This window comes from Rhyacophila brunnea, unplaced genomic scaffold (genome assembly GCF_057557595.1).
Source record: "Rhyacophila brunnea isolate RB1 unplaced genomic scaffold, BYU_Rbru_1.0 scaffold_22, whole genome shotgun sequence".
NCBI lineage: Eukaryota > Metazoa > Arthropoda > Insecta > Trichoptera > Rhyacophilidae > Rhyacophila > Rhyacophila brunnea.
In genome coordinates this window covers 515,275-540,570 of record NW_028232882.1, presented here as the reverse complement: position 1 = coordinate 540,570, position 25,296 = coordinate 515,275, and the positions used below count along the sequence as shown (strand labels likewise).

General features: G+C 33.5%; 1 protein-coding gene across 1 annotated transcript in view; it reads left to right on the top strand.

Moving 5' to 3' along the window:
• The window catches only part of OdsH (Ods-site homeobox), a 138,179-nt gene that overhangs the window by 86,546 nt on the left and 26,337 nt on the right, over nucleotides 1-25,296 (top strand). The window contains exon 3 of the mRNA XM_085949883.1: nucleotides 19,443-19,615. Within this exon, the coding sequence (XP_085806009.1) occupies nucleotides 19,443-19,615 (173 nt within the window). The remainder of the gene's footprint in view (nucleotides 1-19,442; nucleotides 19,616-25,296) is intronic.

The window sequence follows — 25,296 nt, the reverse complement described above, 5'->3', positions numbered from 1 at the left end:
TAGCATAACTCTAACATATTTGGGTATAATATATTATTATTAAAGTAATTAAGTAGATAATATGTTTAGGAAAATACATAATTGAAACTCATCGCTCAATTTTATATCGTCAGTGAGTTATTGAAATGTCATCGAATTAGCGTGTCTCTATCATTAGTGTGTACCTATTCATGAGTAGTAATATCGTATTATCTTCTTATTCCCCGTAAGAGTATACCTAATAAGTGTGTTCTTTTTCTCTGATCTCACCCTTAGCCACTGAAAGCAGTATATTTTGTTAAGTATTTAGCATGAATAGTAAAAATGAAGATAGGTATAATCTCTTATTTCATAATACTAGTTGTTGAATTAATTATTTAATACAATAATTATTGTGTATTTGAAATGTTATTATAATGCATGAAAAATACGAAATGTTTGGAACATGTGCGTGTTATTACTTTTTGAAACAATTGAACGCGAGTTGTAAAGGAGCAAAATCGAAACGGCCATTTGAAAAGTCGCGTGTAATAGCAGCGATAAAGTGCAGTTTCCCGCCTTATCGACGCGACGCACTAACTCTGTCAAACCAGTGACAAATCACTTCGCTTCGGTCTCCGCAAATAACAATAATAATATATAGCTAAAATAAGCCCTAAAAGTATCCTACGCTAGAACAGTGGAGCACTCGACAATATAAGATGGCTCTGTTCCTATTAATCATTTTAGCATGGATACATGCTTTTGTCTTGACCTTCCGGGTGAATTCGTTACAAAAAATCGCACAGGCCTAACGAAAAATAAAGTCATAAAAGTAGCGCGGCCGCGAGAGACTCCAGTCGGCTGCGAACAGCGCTTCGGGAATGATGTGTAAACCCGCGCCCCGCAATTTATTTGATTTTCTTTAGAATTTGGACAACCAGCATTCAGAAAATCAGTAGGCAAAGCATGCGCCATGTTTAATAATTTTAGCCGCCAGGGTTTAAGTATTTTTCATTTCATTTAATATTTGCCACAAATAAAATAATTAATTATCAGATATCCGATGATACGCTAGAAGGGAAAGACTCAAGACGGTCGTTGGAAGACACAAGGGTGGTGCGGGGACCTAGTCGAAAGTAGAAAATAATCCAGATTGATACCTTATGCATAATTTTATGTACCTACATATTTCTGAAGTAATGAGATTCGGTCGGTACACGTAAAAGAACACATTTAAACAATTTTCCGTTTCAGTTAGTATTTGTGTTAGTTGTATTTTATTTTGACATGTAGTGAACTTTGAAATTACAAGTTCAATACGATCACAACGTTACAGTATTAACAATATATGGATATATAAATACAAAAGGCAGAATAATTAAAAAAGTTAATAAAAACACCGTAAAAAATTACGAGGTAGGTATACCAAATGAGCTAAGTAGACCCTATTTAAAAACTATATAAAATAGCGTCGACTTAAACGGGTCCACACGTATGTGGAATATGTCAGTATCCGAAATGATTTGGTTGAAGTTATTGGCTTCCCAGTTGGCATCACCAATGGCAGGAAGTACTGCACTTTTTCGGGTTCGTCTGGGCGAATAAACAACTGATGCTCCCGATTTCTAAGCTAATCGTCGCTATAGAATTGGTTTCCCGAATATCCTTTTTTGTCGAAATCGACGTCTTAATGCAGAATGTCTTTTTGTATCTAATTGGACGAGAACCATCCCTTTCTTTAAATTACTTTGTAATGGTAATGAATACATCATTCATATGCTGTAAAAATAACAATTTAAATATCTCCATTATTTAAATATAGGATTATGAAATTTGTTTTTTGTCTCCTGAACATTTGGTCTATTCGGGAAACCAATCCTACAGCGACGTAATGTTACACGGGTCAATGCAACCTAGAATTACAGAGTTCGTATTTACACTGCGTATAAGTGGTCAATCCTGGATTCGCTGCACACATGATAAATTTGCGCGGAAGTCTAAAGTCAGCGAGCTTGATGATGTGTAATTATGTTATGTATATTTAAGTAGCAATCATTATTCTTATACAAAAATAAACACAGCATTATAAATAGTTTTTTTATAAATTCAATTTCCAATGCATCATTTTTGACCGATGAAATAAGTGTGCACCCACTTATACAATTAAATAACACTACAGACGTACTTGTTATTTGAGTATATATTATTTTTTAAGACCATTTTATGATTCTATATTATTACAGTTTGCATTCTCACTCTATGCAAGCCACTGGCGAAACAGTAGAAGGAAACTGGTAGCTTTACAAATTAATTCACTGTGCTACAAATACAATGCTTCTGTTTTAGTTGTACCGATTACATTTATTAATTTTACCGTCCGATTGCGACGACTATTAAATTGTTTATTTTAATAAAAATATAATATTAATGACGAAATAATTTATTTTAACTGTTACACAATAAAGCAGTTTTTTAAATAAGATTATTTACGTATTTAACTGCTTACTTTATTACTACAATATTTACTTGTTTTTTATTGTTAGTATTGATACACAACCTTTATTATTTGGACGAACATTTTCCGTAGTTGTCATATTGTATACTGTCAAGTACCTATATGTTAGTTTTGTTAGTAAGTACATACAATATATTGTAACAACTTCATTAAATATGACGTAACGGTCGTAACGCATTGAAACTGTGTTTAATAGTTCCGAGTAACATCTAATGTCGGAATTAAGGGACATGTTAGCGGACTTAGGTATGTGGAAGCCAAACAAAATGACTAATTTAGAGCCCCTCCAAGATAAAAATAAAATAAATACCATAATTCACATTTTTAACAGAAAATAATGGTAACTGGACAAAAAAAAACATGATATAACAGAACATGAAGAAACAGCACGGTGACAAAACAGAACAGCCAGGGGGAAAATAAAACATTTATCTTTGTCGTATGTATTTATAAATTATTAAATACTTATAAGTTTATAAATGAAATATATATAAATATTTAATATAATATGTATATAATTACTGCATATTGGCCACTCGACGTAAAAACGTTAATTTATCTGCTTGATTTTGATAATCATACACAACGCCGCAGAATTATTAAACTCATTATTTCGTTGTAGGTACCTAGTTATGGAAGCATTTTGAACATATTAGATTGATTATGACAAGATGTACCTAGCTTGCCGGCAACACTGAGTTGAGTCCTGTATTGAGGCTTTCCAGCAATTAGGAATGCAGAAATTATATAATTATTTGATTTTTTTTTTTACGGCGTATTGAAAACCTGTGTTATTAAAAATCTATACAACATATTATATTATGTAGAAATACAATTTCAATAATAAATGTTATATTTTTCCTGAAACACTACAATAGGCAACGAGGCCCAATTAGAGTAGTGTAGTGAAATAGTAGTTCAGTAGTAGAAGCAGAACGATCACATAAATACACAGACTTTGAGAAATCCACACATTTTTATGACCTCTAAGATTCCAGTGCCTTACGCACTGTACCACGAGAGCCTTTGCGCTAGGTAATAATATTTTAAACTAGATTTGTGAGAAATACACATATTTTAGAATTGTGGTATTCTGGAACTGTTTAGACGCCTCCGTTTTAAAGCTTTTTTACAAATCGATTGCCACTAGGGACATGCAATAATATTAATACAATTTACTGAACAATTATTATATGAATTAAAAATATTTAAGTATTAGATATTAGTGTATTTTACATATCTAAACACGGTATGAAATAAATAATTAATAGTTTTTTACATAAATTATTATTACTTATAACAATTTACATTTGTTTTTAATAATAATTACATATTTATAGTTATAGGGATGGTTATACATAAAATATTAATGGACGGGTATATGGTGCTTCCAAATCAATATACTGATAGTAATCTGATAATTAATAATAAATTAAGTAGGAAGTAGGTATGTATTTTAATGTTTCAGTCAATTTATATAATTATTTAATAAATTATGTAATTCCGTCATTAAAATGTCACTAGTTACTATTGCAATTCACTCTAATAACTGTAGGTATAAGTTTTCGTAGGTAAGACAGTTTGAAAAGAGAAAACAAATCATTATTTACGAAAAATAGCCATAAAACAATTCATATACCGTCCCGCTAAAATGATAACGCTCTGGAAATGGGAAATTGGTATCACTGGAATCGGTTTTATAAGGCAATTTAAAATTCCAAATTGGCTGCAAATAGCGGCCACTTCGCGTTGCGTTATTGCCAACATTGAAAAATAAATATTCGTTTATGAATATACACACTTGGCGGGGGACTGCGGAAAGAAATTGAATCGGAATTGAAAATTGCACTTCCGGCGGATGCCGTGCCATCTATTCTAGACTCTAGTACTGACAACGTTGCAATGCTTTAAAGAAAACTTCGTCTCATTCTTAAGAGGAAGTTTTTAGCTATGTTTTGTTTTTACCAATTAAAAAGCTTCTCCTTATTTGAAAGTTTACTTAGTCGTGAGCTTTGAGCTTTCTAAAGTTTCGATGATTATGTTTTAAATTGAGTGGCGGTATTTTTGTGGACTTTATTTCGGTGGTTCGGATCATTACGATGGACTGGGGAAATCCAGTCACTAACCTTTATTTGATGATTGTGTGAAAACTTTATTCGTGGCTTTGGATCACTCGGTCACCATGTAGTTCGTGGTGTTTAATGGTTTTGTTGCATTTAATAAATGTCATAAAAAGTAAAAATTATGTTAATGGGATTCAAACACACATTAGGTATCTATAGCCAGTCGACTTTCCGACAACACACATTAATTTTTGATCAAACTATCACCGATCTTTGATTGAGTAGTGAGAAAAAATCATCAATTATTCTATTAATACTGTCGACCAAAGGTACTTGATGGGATTTTATTTTGAATTATAATGGATTTAAGTTTTGTACTATTATCCATTTGAGTATTTTTTGAGACTCGGGTTTTGCCTTTCAGCATCTTCAGGCACTATGTGCACTCACCAAAAGGTAAATACACACTTTTTACGTATTTACCTTTTGGCGGGTGCACATAGTGCCTGAAGATGTTGAAAGGCAAAACTTAGTTAGAAAAAACACGACTCAAATGGAATAATACAAATTTAAATCTATTAGAATGAATTATTCTATTTTATCTGAGACTCCAGTGAACGATACAAAGTAACATTTCATGATCCGGGGCAATCGGCATGAGTAATTTGGCCTTTATATGGATACGAAATATCGACATGAATACTTATTAAGTACCTGCATAATTATGTCGGTGGTCTAATTAGTCATTAGTAATTGGTTAAAGCACTCGCTTGCCTAACGACAGCTATGGGATAATATTCCACTCCATCCTGGATTTTTTCGAATAACGTTTGTTTCTGACTCTTTTCCAAGTTATATATTATTTTCTTGTTATCAGCTGAGAATATAGGTAAGTAATGAATAATAAAAAATCGGTGTGTGTACTTATTTACGCACGTTGGCGTAACAAAACAAAACTTGTGATAATCTAGATTCTTCGACTAGCTCTTTATTATCTTGTTAAATTACACACTCCAGAAAGAAAAGGGCCGCTTATTGGAGTGCCGTTGGTTTATTCCTATACACCTTAACTTATATTACTAAACTATATAATTATTTCTCGTTGTTTTTATTTTTAAAGTAATAACTGTCACTCTGACGCTTAATCGTTTGTTTACGTAAGGAATTGCAAATGGCCGACTTGCGTTTGTATACAGCTGACAGATTTGCAGCTGAACTTTCGAGCACTTTCGTAACGGTGTGCGCGCGCAGCTCTCAATTTCACTCTCTACCAAACGCCCCAAAAGAAGTATACCTTCAGTAAAACAACACAAGTAGGTAACAAACATTTTTAAATAGTTATATGAACTGAGATACCATTTGAAATTTGGATTGAAATCAAGGATTAATAGTAACAAAGTTACTTATAATTTACTTTGATAGGTAGACTGGTAGGCGTATATCTTCATTGTTTCATTGTCACGTTATTGTATTAAGATAGAATTTGTCGAAGACCTCCCCACCTCGGTATTGGTATATCATCAAAGTATCATCTACCTACATAGTTGGGTACCATTGTGTTGTTTTCTTCGAAGTTGTGCAAGCTTCCGGAGCGAGCGTGAAATCTGTCAAACGAAACAAAAGCCACCTTGAAATGGCCGGCAATAAAATCACCATTATAATTCGCGTGGAAATGTAACGAACATTTAAATAATTTATTTTATTTCATTTGGACGGTAGCGACACTTTCCTATCGAAGTCTCGCATTAGTTTCGCGCCAGTTTCAAACAACTGAAACGCGGGAATATACCTATATAGTCATCTATATTAAAAATATGTTATCTATGAAAGTATATAAAAGTCAAAATATGTTTGTTTAATTATCTTTTGGTCTTTAATTTTACTTGGCCTCAACTGACGTCTACATATAAAAATACAAAGTGTGTTGGTTCAAATCACCTTTCCTGCCAATTCTAAATTAAAATTTTTACGACGGACAAAGTTTGCATAATATTTTGGATTCAATTTTAATTTCTTTTGTTTGACGTGGCTATCAGCATTATTTTAATTTTAATATCTTGTATGTCTGTATACAGATAATTTAATATTTAAGAATGAAATTACATATTATTGTTTTGTTATGTGAGATAAATGTACCTACCTATATCGATCAATTGAGTAACCCCATGCGTCCAAGTTTGTTATATTCATTAAGCATACTTGACTGCATTGCAATGTAAGTCTTGGATGGTAACTACTGAGACATTGCCATATTTAAAAACTATAATAATTGCATTAAATCACTTTGTGATTTGGGATAGGTACGTTGTATTAACACTGAGTATGATTATGTAAAAAATAATATTTGAATTTAACAGTAGGTACTGAAGATATGTGGTGCTGGAATGGGATGTTAAGAGCCATACGGACGAACCAGTCCATCATCAGCGATCACCACATTTGATATAGACTCCTCAATTTACCTGCGCTGAACTTTCATTTTTTTGTCATATAGCCCACAGGGATGATTGTAACCTAGAGAAACTCGTGGTATTTTGTCATGTCAAAGGTCAGAGAGGACAAGAAAGAGATTTTTTCAGGCTAAATCTAAAGTACTTCGGGTTTTACACTGGCACAAGCTCTGCGTATCGCCGAATGCCAATAGAGGTGGAGTCAAAGCTTGTATAAAACCAACTCACCCGTGTCATGATTCTTAGTCATGAGATTTTAGTATTGACGATGATTGGCTTCTTTCTGTTATTTAACGTTATCACTGCCAGCCAATTTTTACTAGTTAGAGACTTGTAGGCCAGCTATTTTTGGAATAAAATAGATCCCTTAAAAATATGAAATAGGAACAGAAAGATACATATTTGTGAAAAATTACCAAATCAAGATGTTTTTCGAGTTTATCGTTAATATTTTCACACTAAAATGATAAATATTGTTTATAAAATATACATAAACAGTTTATACAAAGGTCATGACATTTACAAGAATGCACGAGTTAACTCGTCCATGGACTGACGTGACAATATGACGAGTACCAAAAATATGCGTAGACCCTAGCCATAAAATTTTTTGTACTGTTTTATTCTTCTTTTTATTTTAAAGATTGGTAATATGATTATGTATCCACAGTCTCGTAACACGACATAATAGCAACAGCGAGTATTAAAATCAGACGCCTCGTTCGACTGCTTGTTTTATAATAGGTAGCAAGACGTAATAACGACTACCGAGGAAACTCCCATTAAGCCATTGTTATATGAAGACTTATCGCCGGGTACTCCCGGGGATTCAAAACTTACGCGCTTTTCACAAGTTAAATGATAATTTTCAAAGTTTAATGAAACTCGGAAATGTTTCACTTAGCGAATACAATTTATGAACTTGTCGAGTCTTTTGTTCTCGTAGACGTCTTGGTTTGCTGAATTCCTTTCATAAACTGAAGCACCGCGATATCATTGTTTTGAAAATTTTCTACCTAATAATAACTGGTAATTTATTGTGGCAAATAATTTGATAGCAAACATTGTTTTTTTTGCATTAAGTTACAAAAGAATATTCTAATGATGTAAGTATAACAAAAGATTTAAAATATTTCAATAAACCATAGAAATATAATATTCTGTAAATTGGCGCATTGTAACATGGCCATCTTAAATGTTTTAGTTTCAGTACAAGTCGACCATGTTTAAAATGATGAAATTAAAAATTCAGGCATTTTCACTATTAATATTTAAAAAATTGATCGATTGAATGAGCCTAAAATTATGTTAAAATATTGACGATATTAGTGTGAAGGTTGCTATGAACGATGAATTTAATCATTTGGAGCAAAGTTCACAGTAAGCTAAGTGGCGTAGTGTGGATGTCGAGAAGGCTTTTACAATGCACAAGTTGAGCAAAAATTTTCGTTAAACCCTTCGCAACCTCCAAGCCACGTATCGTCGTTTCCAGTGGGCTTTTTAAGCTTTACATTAATATATTTAGATTCGGTCTTCTAGAGAATATTTTCTTGCATGATCTCGTAATTGATACTTTTTTTATATATATTTTGTCGAATTAATGAATCTGTTTTTTTAAATACTTGTATTTACTCATCTTGTTATTTTAACTGAGATCTTTTTTCGTATTACTTACCTATATAAATTATAAAATCTGTCTGAAAATGTACGGTTAAGAAAAAATACAGCCTGTATTTTCTTACGTCATATAATTTAACGTCCCATATCGCTCTGAGCTTTATAACAAGACTGTAAGGCATTATTACTGGCCAGTGCAGAAAGAGAATAACTTTGAGTCAGGATATTTGATGGAAATTGATTTTAAATTTTAATCGATTACAGTTTTGTACTATTCCATAGGCATCAGATTTAATGATATTCCGGCATAATATATTGTCATATTCTAAGTATACTATAGACTAATAATCTAAATAAAATCTGTGAATTAAATAATAAATTGGTTCACATAGGTTATGTTTTTAATTCTCTATATTTCGTAAAATATAAGGTATAAATATTAGTCTCTATAAAGTTTTCATATTATATTTTACAATTATATGTTATCTTAAATATTATGGTTTTGACTTGTCTGTCTAGTACCAGTGAAGACTTAAGTGTTTAACCTGACTCGTAAAAATAATTTAAATAAATAAAATACCAATTAAATAATATACTAACAATGCAATAACCACATACATTGCGAATTCATTAAATATTCCTTCTAATGACGTAAAACTAACGTGAAAAACGCTATCAATGCCTTTAACTACTATAAAATTATTGGACCTGTAATCGTAGGTAATATTATTTATGTAGCGGTCCATGACCTCGGGCGTTGTCAGCATTGTTTCGACAACGTAGTAATTAGCAAGTCATTTAACTATCACATATACGTCCCATCTACAGTCACCATATTTTACACCCGTGAAGTTCTTCGATGGGGTTCGACTACTTCGGACTTGGTCATCTAAACACTCCACACACAAGTTGCAATAATGCAGAGGCCAGTAGATTTCCCAATTGCAAACTGCATCAACAATGACTCTCGCAATTTACCGAATATTCATGTATTCATATAATGTATATAATAAAGCGAGTCATAATTGATTATTATTATTGTTATTCTTAGTATCAATCTTTGTGTCAGTCAGATCTCAGTTTCCGTATCGCTCCGCACAGCAGTTCTTGCACCGAGCCTCTAACCGCTAACGTAACTCTTGTACCAACTGTATTACTTATACTTTTTACGCTAGGCATGGGCAAAAACGACATTTTTGATCAGCGCGTGGTGAAATAGATACAATGTAAAGTATTACCTCTCGAAGAAATAATAAAAAAATATTGTTCTTACTCCAATGCATAAACATGGCATTTGTGTTAAAAAGAATGCAATATACATACTTGCCTAACTAGGGGTTTTAATAACACTGAAATAAAAATGTGTGATTTAGACATTTTTTTATAATTTATTGTTTGAAAATAGGGTGACCAACGATTAATTATTATACAGTTGATCAACTCATGTCATCAGTCATGCAGGTGACGATGCAGTGCAGTACAACGTGAGGTGACCTCATTTTTGTTCTGATGATTTCGGCAGATTTTGCTAACTGACAATGTTCGTTGAAAATGTGCTACGGGATGGGCACATCAGTCTGATAACAAATTAAACACCAAGAAAAACGAGATTACACACTTTTCCCCCATAGCGCCAGCTTACTGTGACGTCACATGATAGTACGCGACGTGCACCAAAATATAATTCGCGCTTTACAGTATAGTGAGACACTGTCGCTATCCTCGCGGAATATTATCCACACAGCCTCGCGTAAATTTCCATTGAAATTTGACGAGTGAGCCGTAAAGATTCAGTTTGCCCTTACGCCATACATACAGCCAGTTGCGCGATAACATCTTTCTCTTGTGCGTCTTAATCATTATTATTATTTTAATAACGAAATAACGAGGATGGCGCGCAAGCCCGAAATACACGAAAGCTCGCATCGTTGTTATTATGCTTCCGAAATATTAATTATTTTAAACGATTGCTATCTAAATGGTTATTTCTTGTCGAGAACAGTTACAGCCGCGCATAGTGTAATGTTAAATGCATACCGATGTCTTTAATTATTAATAATTTTCATATACCTACTTAAATAGAATGGGCTTTAAATTCATTCAAAAGGAAAACACGAACAAATAATTTTATTCAGAAATAAAGTTATTGCCAGCAAGACTTCTTTTCATGTTACTAGAGAAACTTTTTGCGTCTGGTAAAATTTACTAAAACACTTAGGTACCTCTATGAGGCTATATGAATACATTATGACTGAAAACATTTTTACACTTTACAAAAAATGGCAGAAGAGCATTCAGATGAAATGGTGTTTTCATCAATTAGCATTTTGCCAAACGCCAATTTATAAAATTAAAAAAAAAACATGTGCCACACACCTGAGATTCGAAGTTTGTTCAACAACTTTAAATATTCACAAGTATGAATTGTAAAATTCATCTCAATTACACTTTGAATAAATATTAGCATTGATGAAAATGCCATTCCTTCTGAATGCTCTTCTGCCAAATGTACGGTAATTTGAGATTTATTATATTATAAACACTACGACAACTCGAGAATATTTTTATCTATCTATCATTCTATCTAAATTTAATTTAACATTATTCTTACAGGGCTTAGATTATCTTCTGTCGTTGCTATTTCAAGCAAAATTGTTCAGTTAAACCTCGTAGGAGTGGGCAAGTTATTCGCTGCTTACGGGCGGCACATTCTACGGGACGCCAAATAAAGAAAGAAAGGATTTAAGTTTAAGAGCAGGTTTCGTTGATATTAGATAATTTTATATGTGGCATTGATACTATTTCTCTACTCTAAACGTACCTACCTAAATACTGAAATTTGTTTGTTTAAATTTAAAATATCCGACAATAATTAATAATTCAATACATCTGGTGCCTACGCTGCGCTACTGAATTGACATACAATTTGAGTCTAAACCGGTTCACACATCAAAACTCGTCTCGTTTGCAACGTGTCGAATACGTCGATACGACATCATCGATATTCACAAAACACACTTTGCCAAATGAAGCTCCGCACATTGGTGGAATACGACGTTTTAGTTTGAAAAAGACAACTAGTGCTGCTAGCAACAAATCGCACACATCTCGGGCTGCGACTCGAAGCCGCCAGAACTCATATATAACCTACGAATGGGTCATTCTTTTACCGGCTCGTCGGTACAGGAATAACCAATTTATACACGTTTAGAGATATTATGCGCGACTGTCACTAGGTGCCTATGTGCGTGGTCTTCATATGCAACATTGAAGCGACGTTTCTAGAAGGCTTGATTTATCGCTGTGCGGCAGACGAGGCGAGTTTAGATGTCAGAGGCAGCTAATGGGAAAAGGCGACATTATAATTATAATTAACGATAGCTTTTATTCGAGGAACGGCATTGGTAGCATGTGGGTTTTTATCAGCGGCAGTGAGTCGTTCCATTCCCGTTTCCCCAAAATTTGATTAGTGAGGAACGTAAATTAGTTTTATATTCTTGACATCTAAAGTTGCAACCCGTTAAATACGGCTGCGTGACGTCGAGGGCAGGGTGGTATCATTTTTAAAATTGGCATTATTCTAACAATCATCCTGTGCGTGTCTGACATCTTAGTTAGTAGGTACAAGACGTAGTATAGCAAGTATAGTGCGGCCACTCAAGAGTGTCTCTCTCCGCACGAAATGAAGTGAGTGAATTAAGCAATGCCCCGAAGTGCCGTGACGGGTGTCGTTTGTTTTAATTCAAACAATATCGCCGTCCCTGTCTGTCGTCAGAGGCGGCGGGATCGCGCCGTCGCGGTCCCCCCCAGGGGGGTGATTTTGATTTCGGCCGCCCTCCCCAACTCGCGCGGCCCGGGAAGACGCCAGCCCAAAGGGGAGTTCGTTTTAATTATAGGCAACTGGTTTATTGCGGCCAAGTTTATTGGGGACTCCGAACGGTATTATTTCAAAGTGAAATAAAAGGAATTGCCTCACTGAGTCGGTTTAATTGTATTCCGTTTTGTGATTCTGTATTATCCAATTAAACACCATAAATATAACTAATTTAATTAAGATGTTTTGATTCTAATCAAATTGAAATGTGATCTGTTTTTCGCAATCTGGCATCTTGATTTTATAATACGATACAAATGAGAGGTACCTTCCTACTATTTATTGTTTATTGTTTAATGTTTATTTATTTTAAATAAACTTTGTTTTTATTCAATATTTTATTCAAATTGTTTGCATTTTTTTCCATATTTATAATAATGATACATAATATTGTAATTTTGAGTTTTTAATTAATTGATTAATCGGTACAGTTCGGTTATGAGGAATACAGCGGAAAACACATTTTGAAAATAGCCGATAAACTGGATTATTTGTTAGGTTAACCTTACCAAACCTAACCTAAATTAACCTAACCCAACCTAACCTAACCCAACCTAACCTAACCTAACCTAACCTAAACTAACCCAAACTAACAAATAATCCAGTATATCGGGTATTTTCAAAATATGTTTTCCGCTGTATTCCTCATAACCGGACTGTACCGATTAATCATACCTGCAAACTTTTGCTTGCTTTTTCTAATAATGCTTGAGTACCTACCTATAAGTAGATATATATTTTTAATAATTCGATTCAAATGTTCAGTCAATTCAAATTGAAATGTAGGTAAATGAATTTATTAACATTCCCTACTATTTATCTTGATTTTTTTAAAATAATAATTTTAAGAACTCCCTTTTAATATAAACATAATATGTAGCTGTAATTACCCCCTCCGCTTTATCCTAATCTACGTTTTAACTTTTCAGCGCAACTATTCTATACACAAGACTGCTATTGGCCGCTATCAGCGGCTATCGAAGGTAGTTTTTCAATTTGTTGTATTTAAGTATTATAATTTTTACAATAAGATAGTTATAACTGTAACAATAAGTGCTATGTTTTAACAGCACCTCTCTTAGCTGTGCTAACTTTTAGAGTGAGATAGACAATTTTTGACTGTTTTTACAAATTGTAGATAACAATTATAATACCTCAACACAAAAATATTATAAACTACCCGCGATAACTGCCGATAGCGGCCGATAGCAGTCTTGTGTATAGAATAGATGCGCAGCAATGAATACCTAATCTACTGAAAATTTTACAAAGACAGTCGAAATAATTACAAGATAAAAAGAACTTTTTGTATACAACGTTGTAACAAACTTAACTTGACTAGCTTAAATGATCAAAAAAAATTGTACTTGATAGAAATACTGAATAAATATAGAATACTGCAATGTCATTTTGACATTTCATATTGATTTCCGTATTAACGCACGTATATATTAATAATTTAGTTGCTAGGATCCCAGGACCCCCTAGCAACTAATAATAGTGTTTTACTTTTTACGGATTTCTTCCGAAATAACTTTTCATACAAAACAGAATTAACTGAAAATGAATTCAATTCTACTTAAAGATGGCTAAAAGTATTAAAAGAATGCATTCGCATCGTGTTCTGGTATATTCTAAAAGTTTCAAATGTCTAGCTAGTCGGGAAGTTAGTTAAAAATCGATCGCAATATTTGTACTGGATAAATAACCACCGGACAAACAAGAATACGACCTAATCAAAACGTTGTAAAATATGAAATAGTTACCTGCCTACGCAATTATTAAAAGATATGTAGGTATTAGTAATATTATGTAAGTGGGGTACTACCTACTACCTGCATTTAAAAAAATTCAATCAGTCAGTCAGAAGTTAGCAATGTTATCAGTATATCGACGTACCTAATAGGGGCGTGAATGGAGCACTATTGGTTGGCCTATAATTGTCCAATAATCACTTCAGAATTGAATTGTCAAATCAAGTATCTCTCATTGTTACACAAAGCTTAAGGGCCCGCTGAAGAGCCCGCCGTTCAAATATAATTTAGTATAAAAAGGACCTCGGCGTCGTAACTACGTCAATTTAAATCGATCTTTTCGCAAAAATCACTAATCATCGGAGATTTTATTTCAAGAAATATTATTATTATTACTGATAATTTCTGCTGCGCGGAGAATTATTATTATTTTATGAACACCTGCGACATGAAGCCGATCAGAAAACAGGGCTGTCAAAATAATATTAAGCATTCATATTTTTTAAATGTTAATTTCATCATGGTTTTTAATCAAACCTGTGCAAGTACGTACTGATAACTTGGGTGGATTTTGCCATACATACTATTGATATATATACGGGTATATTATTATTATAACCCAATTCAAATTGAACATAGGTTGATACTCAAATACTATTATAGTGTGTTTATGATTTCGAGAAAATAATACGATGGTATAATTAATCCATATCAATTATTTGAAAACATTACATTCGCACTTTGCACAAAATTACAAACACATTCGAAGTTTGCCGCACACGTACAGACCACGTGATATTTGTTTACGCAAAATCGTCGCTTTTCAAAATGGCGAATTTGATTACCAGATTTTACTGCGATGAATCAGTATGTTCCTTTTTGTCTTTTTTTATTCGTAGGTTTGTTTACTATGTACACCTCTTAAGAGGACGTTCTACAGAAATGGCCTTGAGAATTGAAAATATGATTTTTTAACATGTGGTCCATAATATCTGGTCTACTAGTTAATATAAAAAGGTCGTGTCAAAGTTGTTTGTGTTAATAAATTTGCTCTGTGACTGATCCGACTCATATTTCACATTTATTTCATCAGGGCTGTCGAAGACATAAATCATAATATATATTTATAATTTTAAATTTTTATTTATAATATATATTATTTAAGTTTTGTGCATCTAATGCCGGGTCCACACTGGCAACAAGTTAATTTGCTGGCAACCTCGTTAGATTTTACGATAATTATTGTAAAATTTCTTAAGCAATTATGGTAAGTATCGTAAAATTTAATGAGGTTGCCAGCAACTTGTTGCCAGTGTGGAAATGGCTTAATATCCACTGTGGTTCACGTAGTGGCATGGACCTGGGGTTAGCTAATTCAGGAAGTCAACACCCATGATAGAATTTTTTCCAGTTTTGGTTGCATTATATTCCAAAACTCTTCTGTAAAAATCGTTTCCGAGTTTATAAATGGAAATTTCTCGGTGTACATAGTAAACAAACCTACGAATAAAAAAAGACAAAAAGGAACATACTGATTCATCGCAGTAAAATCTGGTAATCAAATTCGCCATTTTGAAAAGCGACGATTTTGCGTAAACAAATATCACGTCGTCTGTACGTGTGCGGCAAACTTCGAATGTGTTTGTAATTTTGTGCAAAGTGCGAATGTAATGTTTTCAAATAATTGATATGGATTAATTATACCATCGTATTATTTTCTCGAAATCATAAACATACTATTATAGTATTTGAGTATCAACCTATGTTCAATTTGAATTGGGTTATAATAATAATATACCCGTATATATATCAATAGTATGTTTGCTACAAAATCCACCCAAGTTATCAGTACGTACTTGCACAGGTTTGATTAAAAACCATGATGAAATTAACATTTAAAAAATATGAATGCTTAATATTATTTTGACAGCCCTGTTTTCTGATCGGCTTCATGTCGCAGGTGTTCATAAAATAATAATAATTCTCCGCGCGGCAGAAATTATCAGTAATAATAATAATATTTCTTGAAATAAAATCTCCGATGATTAGTGATTTTTGCGAAAAGATCGATTTAAATTGACGTAGTTACGACGCCGAGGTCCTTTTTATACTAAATTATATTTGAACGGCGGGCTCTTCAGCGGGCCCTTAATGCATATGTATAAAATAATAACAACGATATAATTTGCCATTTTCGAGTTACTCAAAATTATTGTGTGAGTACACAAAAGTCCCAGGTTAGAGTATACGTTTTATAACTTTCCACTTTTTGCTACACTGATATGCCTCTTTGCCTGATTACCTTGCATAAAATTAGACAAATGATATTCTCTTGCATTATTTACTTAGTAATAAATAAATAGGTAATATATATAAAAAAAATATTTTTAGAATGTACTATGTAGGTACCTATATCATTTTCATCCTAGAGCCGGGGTGCAAAGTTGTGAAGCATATCTATATTCTACCACTCGGTGCGCTCCGGCACCACTACACTAAACATTACAATCCAATCCAAACGTTTAATTGAAATGTGATATTGCAAAATGTTGGCTATCGATAAATTGAGGCATTATTGTACCGAAACATTTAAAAGCGCTAAGGTTTTCTACGGGTTAGGTACAATCTTAAATCTTGTGAATTATTCGTAGAATAAAAACAAATATATTTTATTGGTCATCCGGGGTCAATTCACCGCTAGATAAAAGTCTTCCCTAACTCATTGCACTCTCCTCGAACGTGAGCTTTTCATTGCCACGTATTTCTGCTGAGCTTTTGTTTGAACTGTTTTTTTCTGTGCTATTTTCCCTCTTGGTGTCTCTTGACTACCACTGTATGACGATATTAATTGACCAAAGCTCATCAAATCACCAAGCAACGTATCCAACCAATATCCAACATAACTTGGCAACATTTATCATATTTTTTCTGCAATAGTCTTTCCGTATTTAAGCCCAACGTATATATCAATACTACGTCAACTTTATTGCTGCCTTACATATTTTAGGGTTCTTATTTCACACATTTTTTTTATTTACATGAAATATTAATCTTCTGTCACATTCGTTAGTTGTATTATAGTAGAAGGTCCATTATCTGGATACAGATTATAGTCCTTTCTTAAAAATACTTTACGTAATGTATCTTCTTCCAAAGGCTGTACAATCTGACATTGATCTTACCTGCCTCCCGAAAAAGGTTTCTTAAGAGAAAATTACATAATGTACGTTTATTTTTTTTAATAAAGTATATGTACCTACACATTTCCACCAAAAAATACTTTATTTCTAACCGGCATTTTTAGCAATAACCCAATTCTTAAATTATTACATACATTAAATTTAATATTAAATAAATCCAAGGTACAGCAGCGAAAGTATGTTAAAAATTTCCCATTTAAGGGAGCGCGTTGCAGAGACAGCGGATATAATAATTTCTAAGTTAGATTTATATTTTTACAAGCGCCACGGGAGGGGAGCGAAATATTCCGTTCAATTTTCACTTAGCAATTTGCGTTGTAAAAACGGCAGTAAATTTTGAGAAACTATCCCACTTTCCTTTAATAAAAAGCCCACAAAGGGATGATTTCAAAGTTTTTTTATTGTTATATGCGTGGATTTTAATGTCCGTATTTATCAGGAAATACACAAATTAATCTGTTTTGTCGTATTTCTAATATTGACAGATTTTATAGCAAGTAACGGTTTGGTTAAGTACCTAAATATATTTTGTTTATTTACTATTAGCGTTTATTTGAAAACAACCATATTATATTGATAGCACCTTAATGAATCATTTGTTTTGTATCTTTTCTAGCAATTCATAATGTTAAATTATTACTGAAATCGAGTATTATGCAGTTTGTATACATACATAATAATTAATGCAACATCGACTAAATAATGTTTGCAGTTAAATCGTTTACCTCCAAGCGATAGCCAACTCGCACACGGTCCTAATATTTTATCTGAAATACGACTATTTTATTCAAAATTTTAGCATGTAATTTGACACAGTTTTAGATAAAAGTTCGCCTTACAGCAAACCCCATCTGTTATAACAGCTCTACTCACTGATATGGAATAGTACAATAATCTCGTCAATCAGACTATGAATTCAATTTACAAGAAGTAAAGGGTATGTACTTGATAAAGATTGAATTTAAATTATCGATAGTAGGTACATAGCAGGGGTGGCTGTACCTTAAAGGTTCGCAGGGACCATCCCCACATCGCTATAATGACGAAAATACACGTCCGTTTATGATTGTCATAATATACCTACTTAATTACTTGATTAAAATGATTTATTTAATTTATTTTATCCGTCTAAATCCGTCGCAATTTTATAGAGATATTTATTATTATTATGCAAGTAAATAAAGCAATGATTGTTAATTATGTAATAACATAATGATGATTGCGTGGTATTAAAATAATTAATTTAATAAAATACGTCCGATTATAAAGTGACACCTATGTACAAATTTAATTAAGAAAGATATAGCGTCTATTTTCCCGTTATTATTATCCCATCGCCGTAGTGAAAATCTCGTTCTACAAAGTATGATAATGCATTAGCGATAGTATACGCATACTGGGGAGCGAATCAAATAACCAATAAGTGAGTAAATACGCTCGCTGTATGTCGTTGTTCAACACTGATAATTATTTTAAATCAATAATACCTAACAATAATAATTATTAATTACGTTTATATTTTTAAGCATGCTCTTTAGATGTGCTTAAGTAACGACTCAGATAATCATATTATTTATTCTGAAAAAATATTCATTTCCTTATTAGTAGCTTGGTACATAATGTAGGTATAATATGATAAAGTAGGTAGGTATGTATATTTAATAATTAATGGCTAAACCCCACCACCTAGAAAGTCAGCGAGCCGCCACTGGTACATAAGAATTGATATTTAATTCTTTTGGAGAATATGAAATATTATAATTAACAAGTATAAAGATTTCAACTAAGTTCCGAATAATTTGCGATTGCGTTGAGTTTGTATGTGCGAGTCAGTCATGAGTCAGTGTTTGACAAAATGTTTCATAATTAGGTATATAATGTTAATCTATCATGTAAATTCGTCCCTTTTTGCATTGGCATATGTTCAATAATTGGGGATGGAAACTTAAAACGTATCTATCTATTCGTTATTAATTTTGTTATAAAATACGTTTTCCGCTTTTTCCAGGGAACCAAGACTGCGACGATGCGGACGGTGGAAAGCGGCGAAGGTCGCGGACCAACTTCAACTCATGGCAGCTTGAGGAGTTGGAGAGGGCATTTCTCGCGTCGCACTACCCCGACGTCTTCATGAGGGAGGCCTTGGCCATGAGACTGGACCTCAAGGAGAGCAGAGTTGCGGTAAGGGTAACTTAAATATTTTAACAATTTATTAAAGTTTTATTTTATTATTTGGGGATGAAACATTTAGGACTTTTGGACTTGGTAAAATTTGTAATGGACTTATCTTAGTTTGGTAATAATATTACTAAACTGGTCAAATAATATACTATTTTATAACATTTAATGTAGGTACATATCTACGTATGTAATTAGTAGAATAAAAATGGTTCAGAAAAAAGTCCGTATATTTCAAATGAGAGAATTGTCTATGTGCATTTTTTTTATCTTGATCCTCAAATAAGATAGATTATAAAACTTGTAAGGACTTAGATTAGATAGGTACCTACTTAAAAAACAGTCTTAAACTAAATATTATGGCCGATGGCCAAGCAACTAACTCATCGGCTTATAATAACATGGGTCCTAGGTTCAAATCCTGGGTCTGGCAAGTACACATATTATTGTTTTTTTAATGTGTGTTTGAAGTCAGAGTATGGACTTACTAGGTTGAGTAAGTGGCTAACATCCATTTCTTTTAAAAACAAATGTCTGTTAGGTAATGCAAACCTCCACTCTGTGAAGGCCCATATTATGATCTTCTTAGGATCAGACATGATCAAAAAAAAAATATTAATGTAGTATAGGTACAGTAAAAAAATAAATAAAAAAAAAACCGTAAATGTTTAGAACCAGAAGCAACACATTCCAAAACTGTCGTGGGAAGACTCTATTAACGTCAAATTTATTATATCGAAATTACACTGCGAGTTATTAAAAACGATTGAGTAATATAGATGAATAAATTAGCGGTGAGTTATAACCAGAAATTATTAAGTAGGCATTATTGAAATTACGAACAGTGAACAATCTTGGCGAAAGACATTTATTTACCTACTGGTATCATAGAAAAAATGAAGAAAAAATACTATGATATTGCATACTTTTCTCTATTAGAAAACCTGCATTCATTTTATGCACTGGTAGACAATATTTGTTGATCATTGAATTGTACTTACTACAACTTACTCTAGTAGGTTTAAATTCCCTTTCATTTTTGTTTCAAAATGTATGACAATTCATTAGATCGGGGAACGCAAATATACTGGGAAGTGGTTTGCTTTTTGGGTGAAGCTGTTATGGCCAATTAATAAATACAACAATGCAGACGATGTCTTAATTGATTAAGATTGTATTCAATCGCAATAAATGTATATAGTAATTGGAATGGCCTTGCTTGATTTCAATTGAATACATTTGGAATCAAGTAAGACCTTCGTTGACGCAATGCTGCCTGCGTTACCATGTGTTTTGGTTCTAAGAAGGTCGCATTAAAGTTTGTCACGCAAACGATACGCGCATTCAATATTCGTAATTCTTCTTTCACGCTGTCACGCCCCAGCATTATTAAGCACAAGTTCGCGCCACTTCCCTCGGTCCATCGCCAACTCTCGCACCTCCCGCCATGCCAGACCTGCAGCGCGTATATCACTTTTTTGCCACCACTGCAGGGTGAGAGAGGACCGGCCGCGGCGACGAAACCCTTGAGACTATGCCACAAAGGTACGAAGTGTCGCACTCTCTGGCGGCAACCGGAACACATGTCCCAACCACGTAAAGCTTCTCTTCGCGATTACCTCAATCACCGAAGGCTGCTGTATCCGCTCATGAACTTGAGTGTTTGTAACGCGGTCGTACTGATGTACTCCTAAGATTCGACGGAGACATCGATTCTTAAAGCTCAAAAGCTGAGGCCAATATTAGTAATATTTTATAAAAGTCAGGTGGAAATTGTACTTCTTGCGTTTTATGGCCTGACCATCTTCTGGCGTTATGGCCTGACCATCATCTAAGTCGACGCTTAGGTATGGTGATGGTATGGTGACTAATTTTGTATTTATATTTTATTAATCTTTTATGTGGCAATATCCAAGGTTCGAGACCATCAAAATACACCAGGTTTGGGTCCCGGGTGTGAAAAATTACATGATATTTTTCATTGGACCCAGGCATGGCCCCCACAAGGGGGGGCTGGCAGGGCTCTAGCCTAGGGGCTCGGCGTGACGACTCGACCGATAAGTGAGATACTTATTGATCGATGATAGAGTACAGACCACAAAATTGCTCTAATAGTAAAAAAAGTCTATTTTGGTTCAATAATTATTAATAATTAAAATATTTGATTGTACAATGCAATTTTTAACTGTGTACCTAACTCGACAACTCCATAATTCAAATGGATGTACATATTAAAAATACAAAAAATCTCTAAAAATAGACCTTAATTTTACCGCGTACACCATGGAAAACGCTACTGTATCGCGTTATACTGACTTTACTCTTAGCGATAGGTAGGGGGCCTGCCAAACAATATTGCCTGGGGGCCCGCTTCAGGATATGGGGGCCATGGACCCAGGTATATACCTAATAGTTTGTGTTCAGTGGTAAACATCCATTTCTCGTAATAATCAAAATATGGAGGCCAGTCTTATTATTGGGACCGAAAATAATGATGCAAATATGCGTCTTCCGAAAGTGGTCGTGTTTTTCTAGTCGGTCCTGTACCTATCCACGGAAATGTTCAGAATCATCTGTTATGATATAAGCTGTAGGTATAAATGCGTAATAAGTTCGTGTCGCGCTGCCGGCGCAGCGGGTGTTAAATCGTTTGCAACGTGTTATTAAACGCCATTACTGAAAACAAATAAATCTTTGGAAAATTGTGACTGATAGCATAATAATTATTTTCGCAGCAACCGATCGCGGCTCGTAGATCGATATCATCTGAATACGTACCTGTACGATGTATCTATAGTCTATGACCTGTACCTATCTCCTTCGGATTAGGTTAGATATATTTAGACTTTTAGATTGGATAAGTGGTTAAAAGAAAAATAAAAGATTATAGAATTAATTGTTAATTAGATATTCTTATTTTACCACGTTTTTCTTAGCTCGTATTCTTGTTTGTCCGATGATTGTTTATCCAGTACAAATCTTGCAATCGATTTTTAACTAACTTCCCGACTAGCTAGACATTTTAAACTTTTAGAATATATCAGAATACGATGCCAATGCATTCTTTTGATACTTTTAGCCATCTTTAAGCAGAATTAAATTCATTTTCAGTTCATTCTGATTTGTATAAAAAGTTATTTCGGAAGAAATCCGTAATCCAATCCACTATTATTGGTTGCTAAGGGGGTGGTCATAGCAACTAAATTATTAATATATACGTGCGTAACAATGGAAAACAAAATGACATTTCAGTAGGTATTCTATATTTGTTTGTTGCAAAATAGCAAAAAAATGATTTGTTGACAATTGCCTTATTTGTCCTAAATTATTGATACATAGAATTGACAAGTTTTCGAATTGAAAATTTAAAAACGTGATAAAAAAAAATGTAATTATTTAGTATTTTTTCGCATTTATATAATACCAACACTAATTCACCCCCAATTCACCACTAATTCGAAGGAAAATATAATTTACTGTTTTTTATTTATCGGCAAGTAGGTACATATATGATTGTTATATTCCTCCCTAATTCCTTGAATTATTGTTCAGTTTTATGAGGTATTATAAGTACAAATGCGCAGAGGTGAAAGTTTTGTATTGCGTATGGGGCGCATTTTTTATTAATGACCCGGGTGCTAAAACACCTCGCTATACCCCTATTTATTGACTTGTTAACGTTACATCATTTTGACATAGTAATCATCAATGGGGTAGTGTTAGGAAAAATAGTGCCGCAGGATATTTTAAATCATAATAACCACCCCGCCGCAATCCAAAAGCATTTGATGTATCTACCAATAATTCTTTATAAATTGACCACTTTCGGTTAAAAAGATGCCTTATACATTTTTTCATAATTACATCGGAATTGGACTGACTAATCGCTTCTCTCGCATTTTTACCTTCAGTTTACTGGATATTAATAAATCTATACAGGTAAACCCTGCCTAAACCAAACCACAATAGTTTAGGTATGCTATGTGCTATCCGATAAAAATAGTGCACACTTTTTTAGTCATACTAATTTGTTTTCGTTGAATACCTATAATAGGTATTACAGTTGTTGGTGGTTTCCCCAAACCATAAGAGATAAAAAAAATAATATTCTTCTATTTATAAAATATCTTAAACTATGTATGATTTGAAGGCATTATTGTAGATATTTTATAGACTACTATTTTTGACTATTTATTGTCTATTAATTATAGTTTGATATACGCAGGGCTTGATTAATTTTCAAAAACTAACTAACAATATATGCACATTGTAGTCTTAGTTGAATAAAAAAAAATATGGTATGTCTATTAAAGTTTAGTGTACCTACGCTATTTGTGTCGGGTCTTAAAAGCTTACTTCCACCCATCGCCAGTGGTATCTACCTGATATTTGAAATTCTCGTTTTTTTTAAGTTTAAAATAACTATAACTTATACCTGCCATATTATTATCAAAATCTACGTGGTTTCATAATATTGTGTGTAACATACGAGGGTGGGTCAATAAGTCCTTAGAAAAGCCGACAGGTGGCGCGACTAGTACTGTAAGCGGTTTGTTTTCATGCAGCGGCACTACCGATTCAGTATGCTGCGAAATTTCAATCAGATTGGTCGGGTTGTTGTGTGTTTCTCGTACATTTAAAAAAAAATTTGCTTGTGGAAAATGGAAAAATGGAAAATGGAGAAAATTGAGTTTAGAGCTGTTATTAAACATTTTAATATAAAAGGGTTAACAGCAAAGGAAATAAAAAATGAGTTGGATTTAGTTCACGGCATATCTGCTCCTTCACTTGCAACTATTTATAACTGGTTAAATGAATTTAAACGTGGTCGTACATCAACAAAGGATGAACCACGCTCAGGACGTGCTGTAGAGGTGACTACACCAGAAATGATCAATAAAATCCACGATATGGTGTTAAGTGACCGAAGATTAAAGTTGAGTGAGATAATTGAGGTTACAGGGATCTCAAAAGGTAGCGTCATTTCTATTTTACATGACAAATTGGGCATGAAAAAAATTTCTGCAAGACGGGTGCCGCGTTTGCTCACAGTCGACAATAAACGCAATAGGGTGGTGGCCTCTAAAGCCCTGTTGTCGCTCATGCAACGCAATCCGGATGAATTTTTTCGTCGCTTTGTGACTGTAGATGAAACATGGATACACCACTATACTCCCGAGACGAAAGAACAGTCAAAGCAGTGGATTGCGAAAGGCGAACCATGTCCAAAGAAGGCGAAAACCGTAAAATCAGCTGGTAAGGTTATGGCTACTGTATTTTGGGATGCACGTGGAATTATTTTCGTTGACTATTTGGAAAAAGGAAAAACAATAACAGGGGATTATTATGCATCTTTATTGGACCAGCTAAAAAACAAAATTGAAGAAAAACGGCCTCATTTAAACAGGAAAAAAATCCTCTTTCATCAGGACAATGCCCGTGTTCACACATGTTTACGATCAATGGCTAAAATTGAAGAATTGAAGTTCGAATTGGTCGACCACCCACCGTATTCGCCAGATTTAGCCCCCAGTGACTTTTTCCTTTTCCCAAACTTAAAAAAATGGCTAAGTGGACAACGTTTTTTTTCAAATGAAGAAGTCATCGATCGGACAAATGCTTATTTTGAGGACCTTCCGAAAACTTATTTTTCTGACGGTTTAAAAAAAATTGAGAAACGTCTA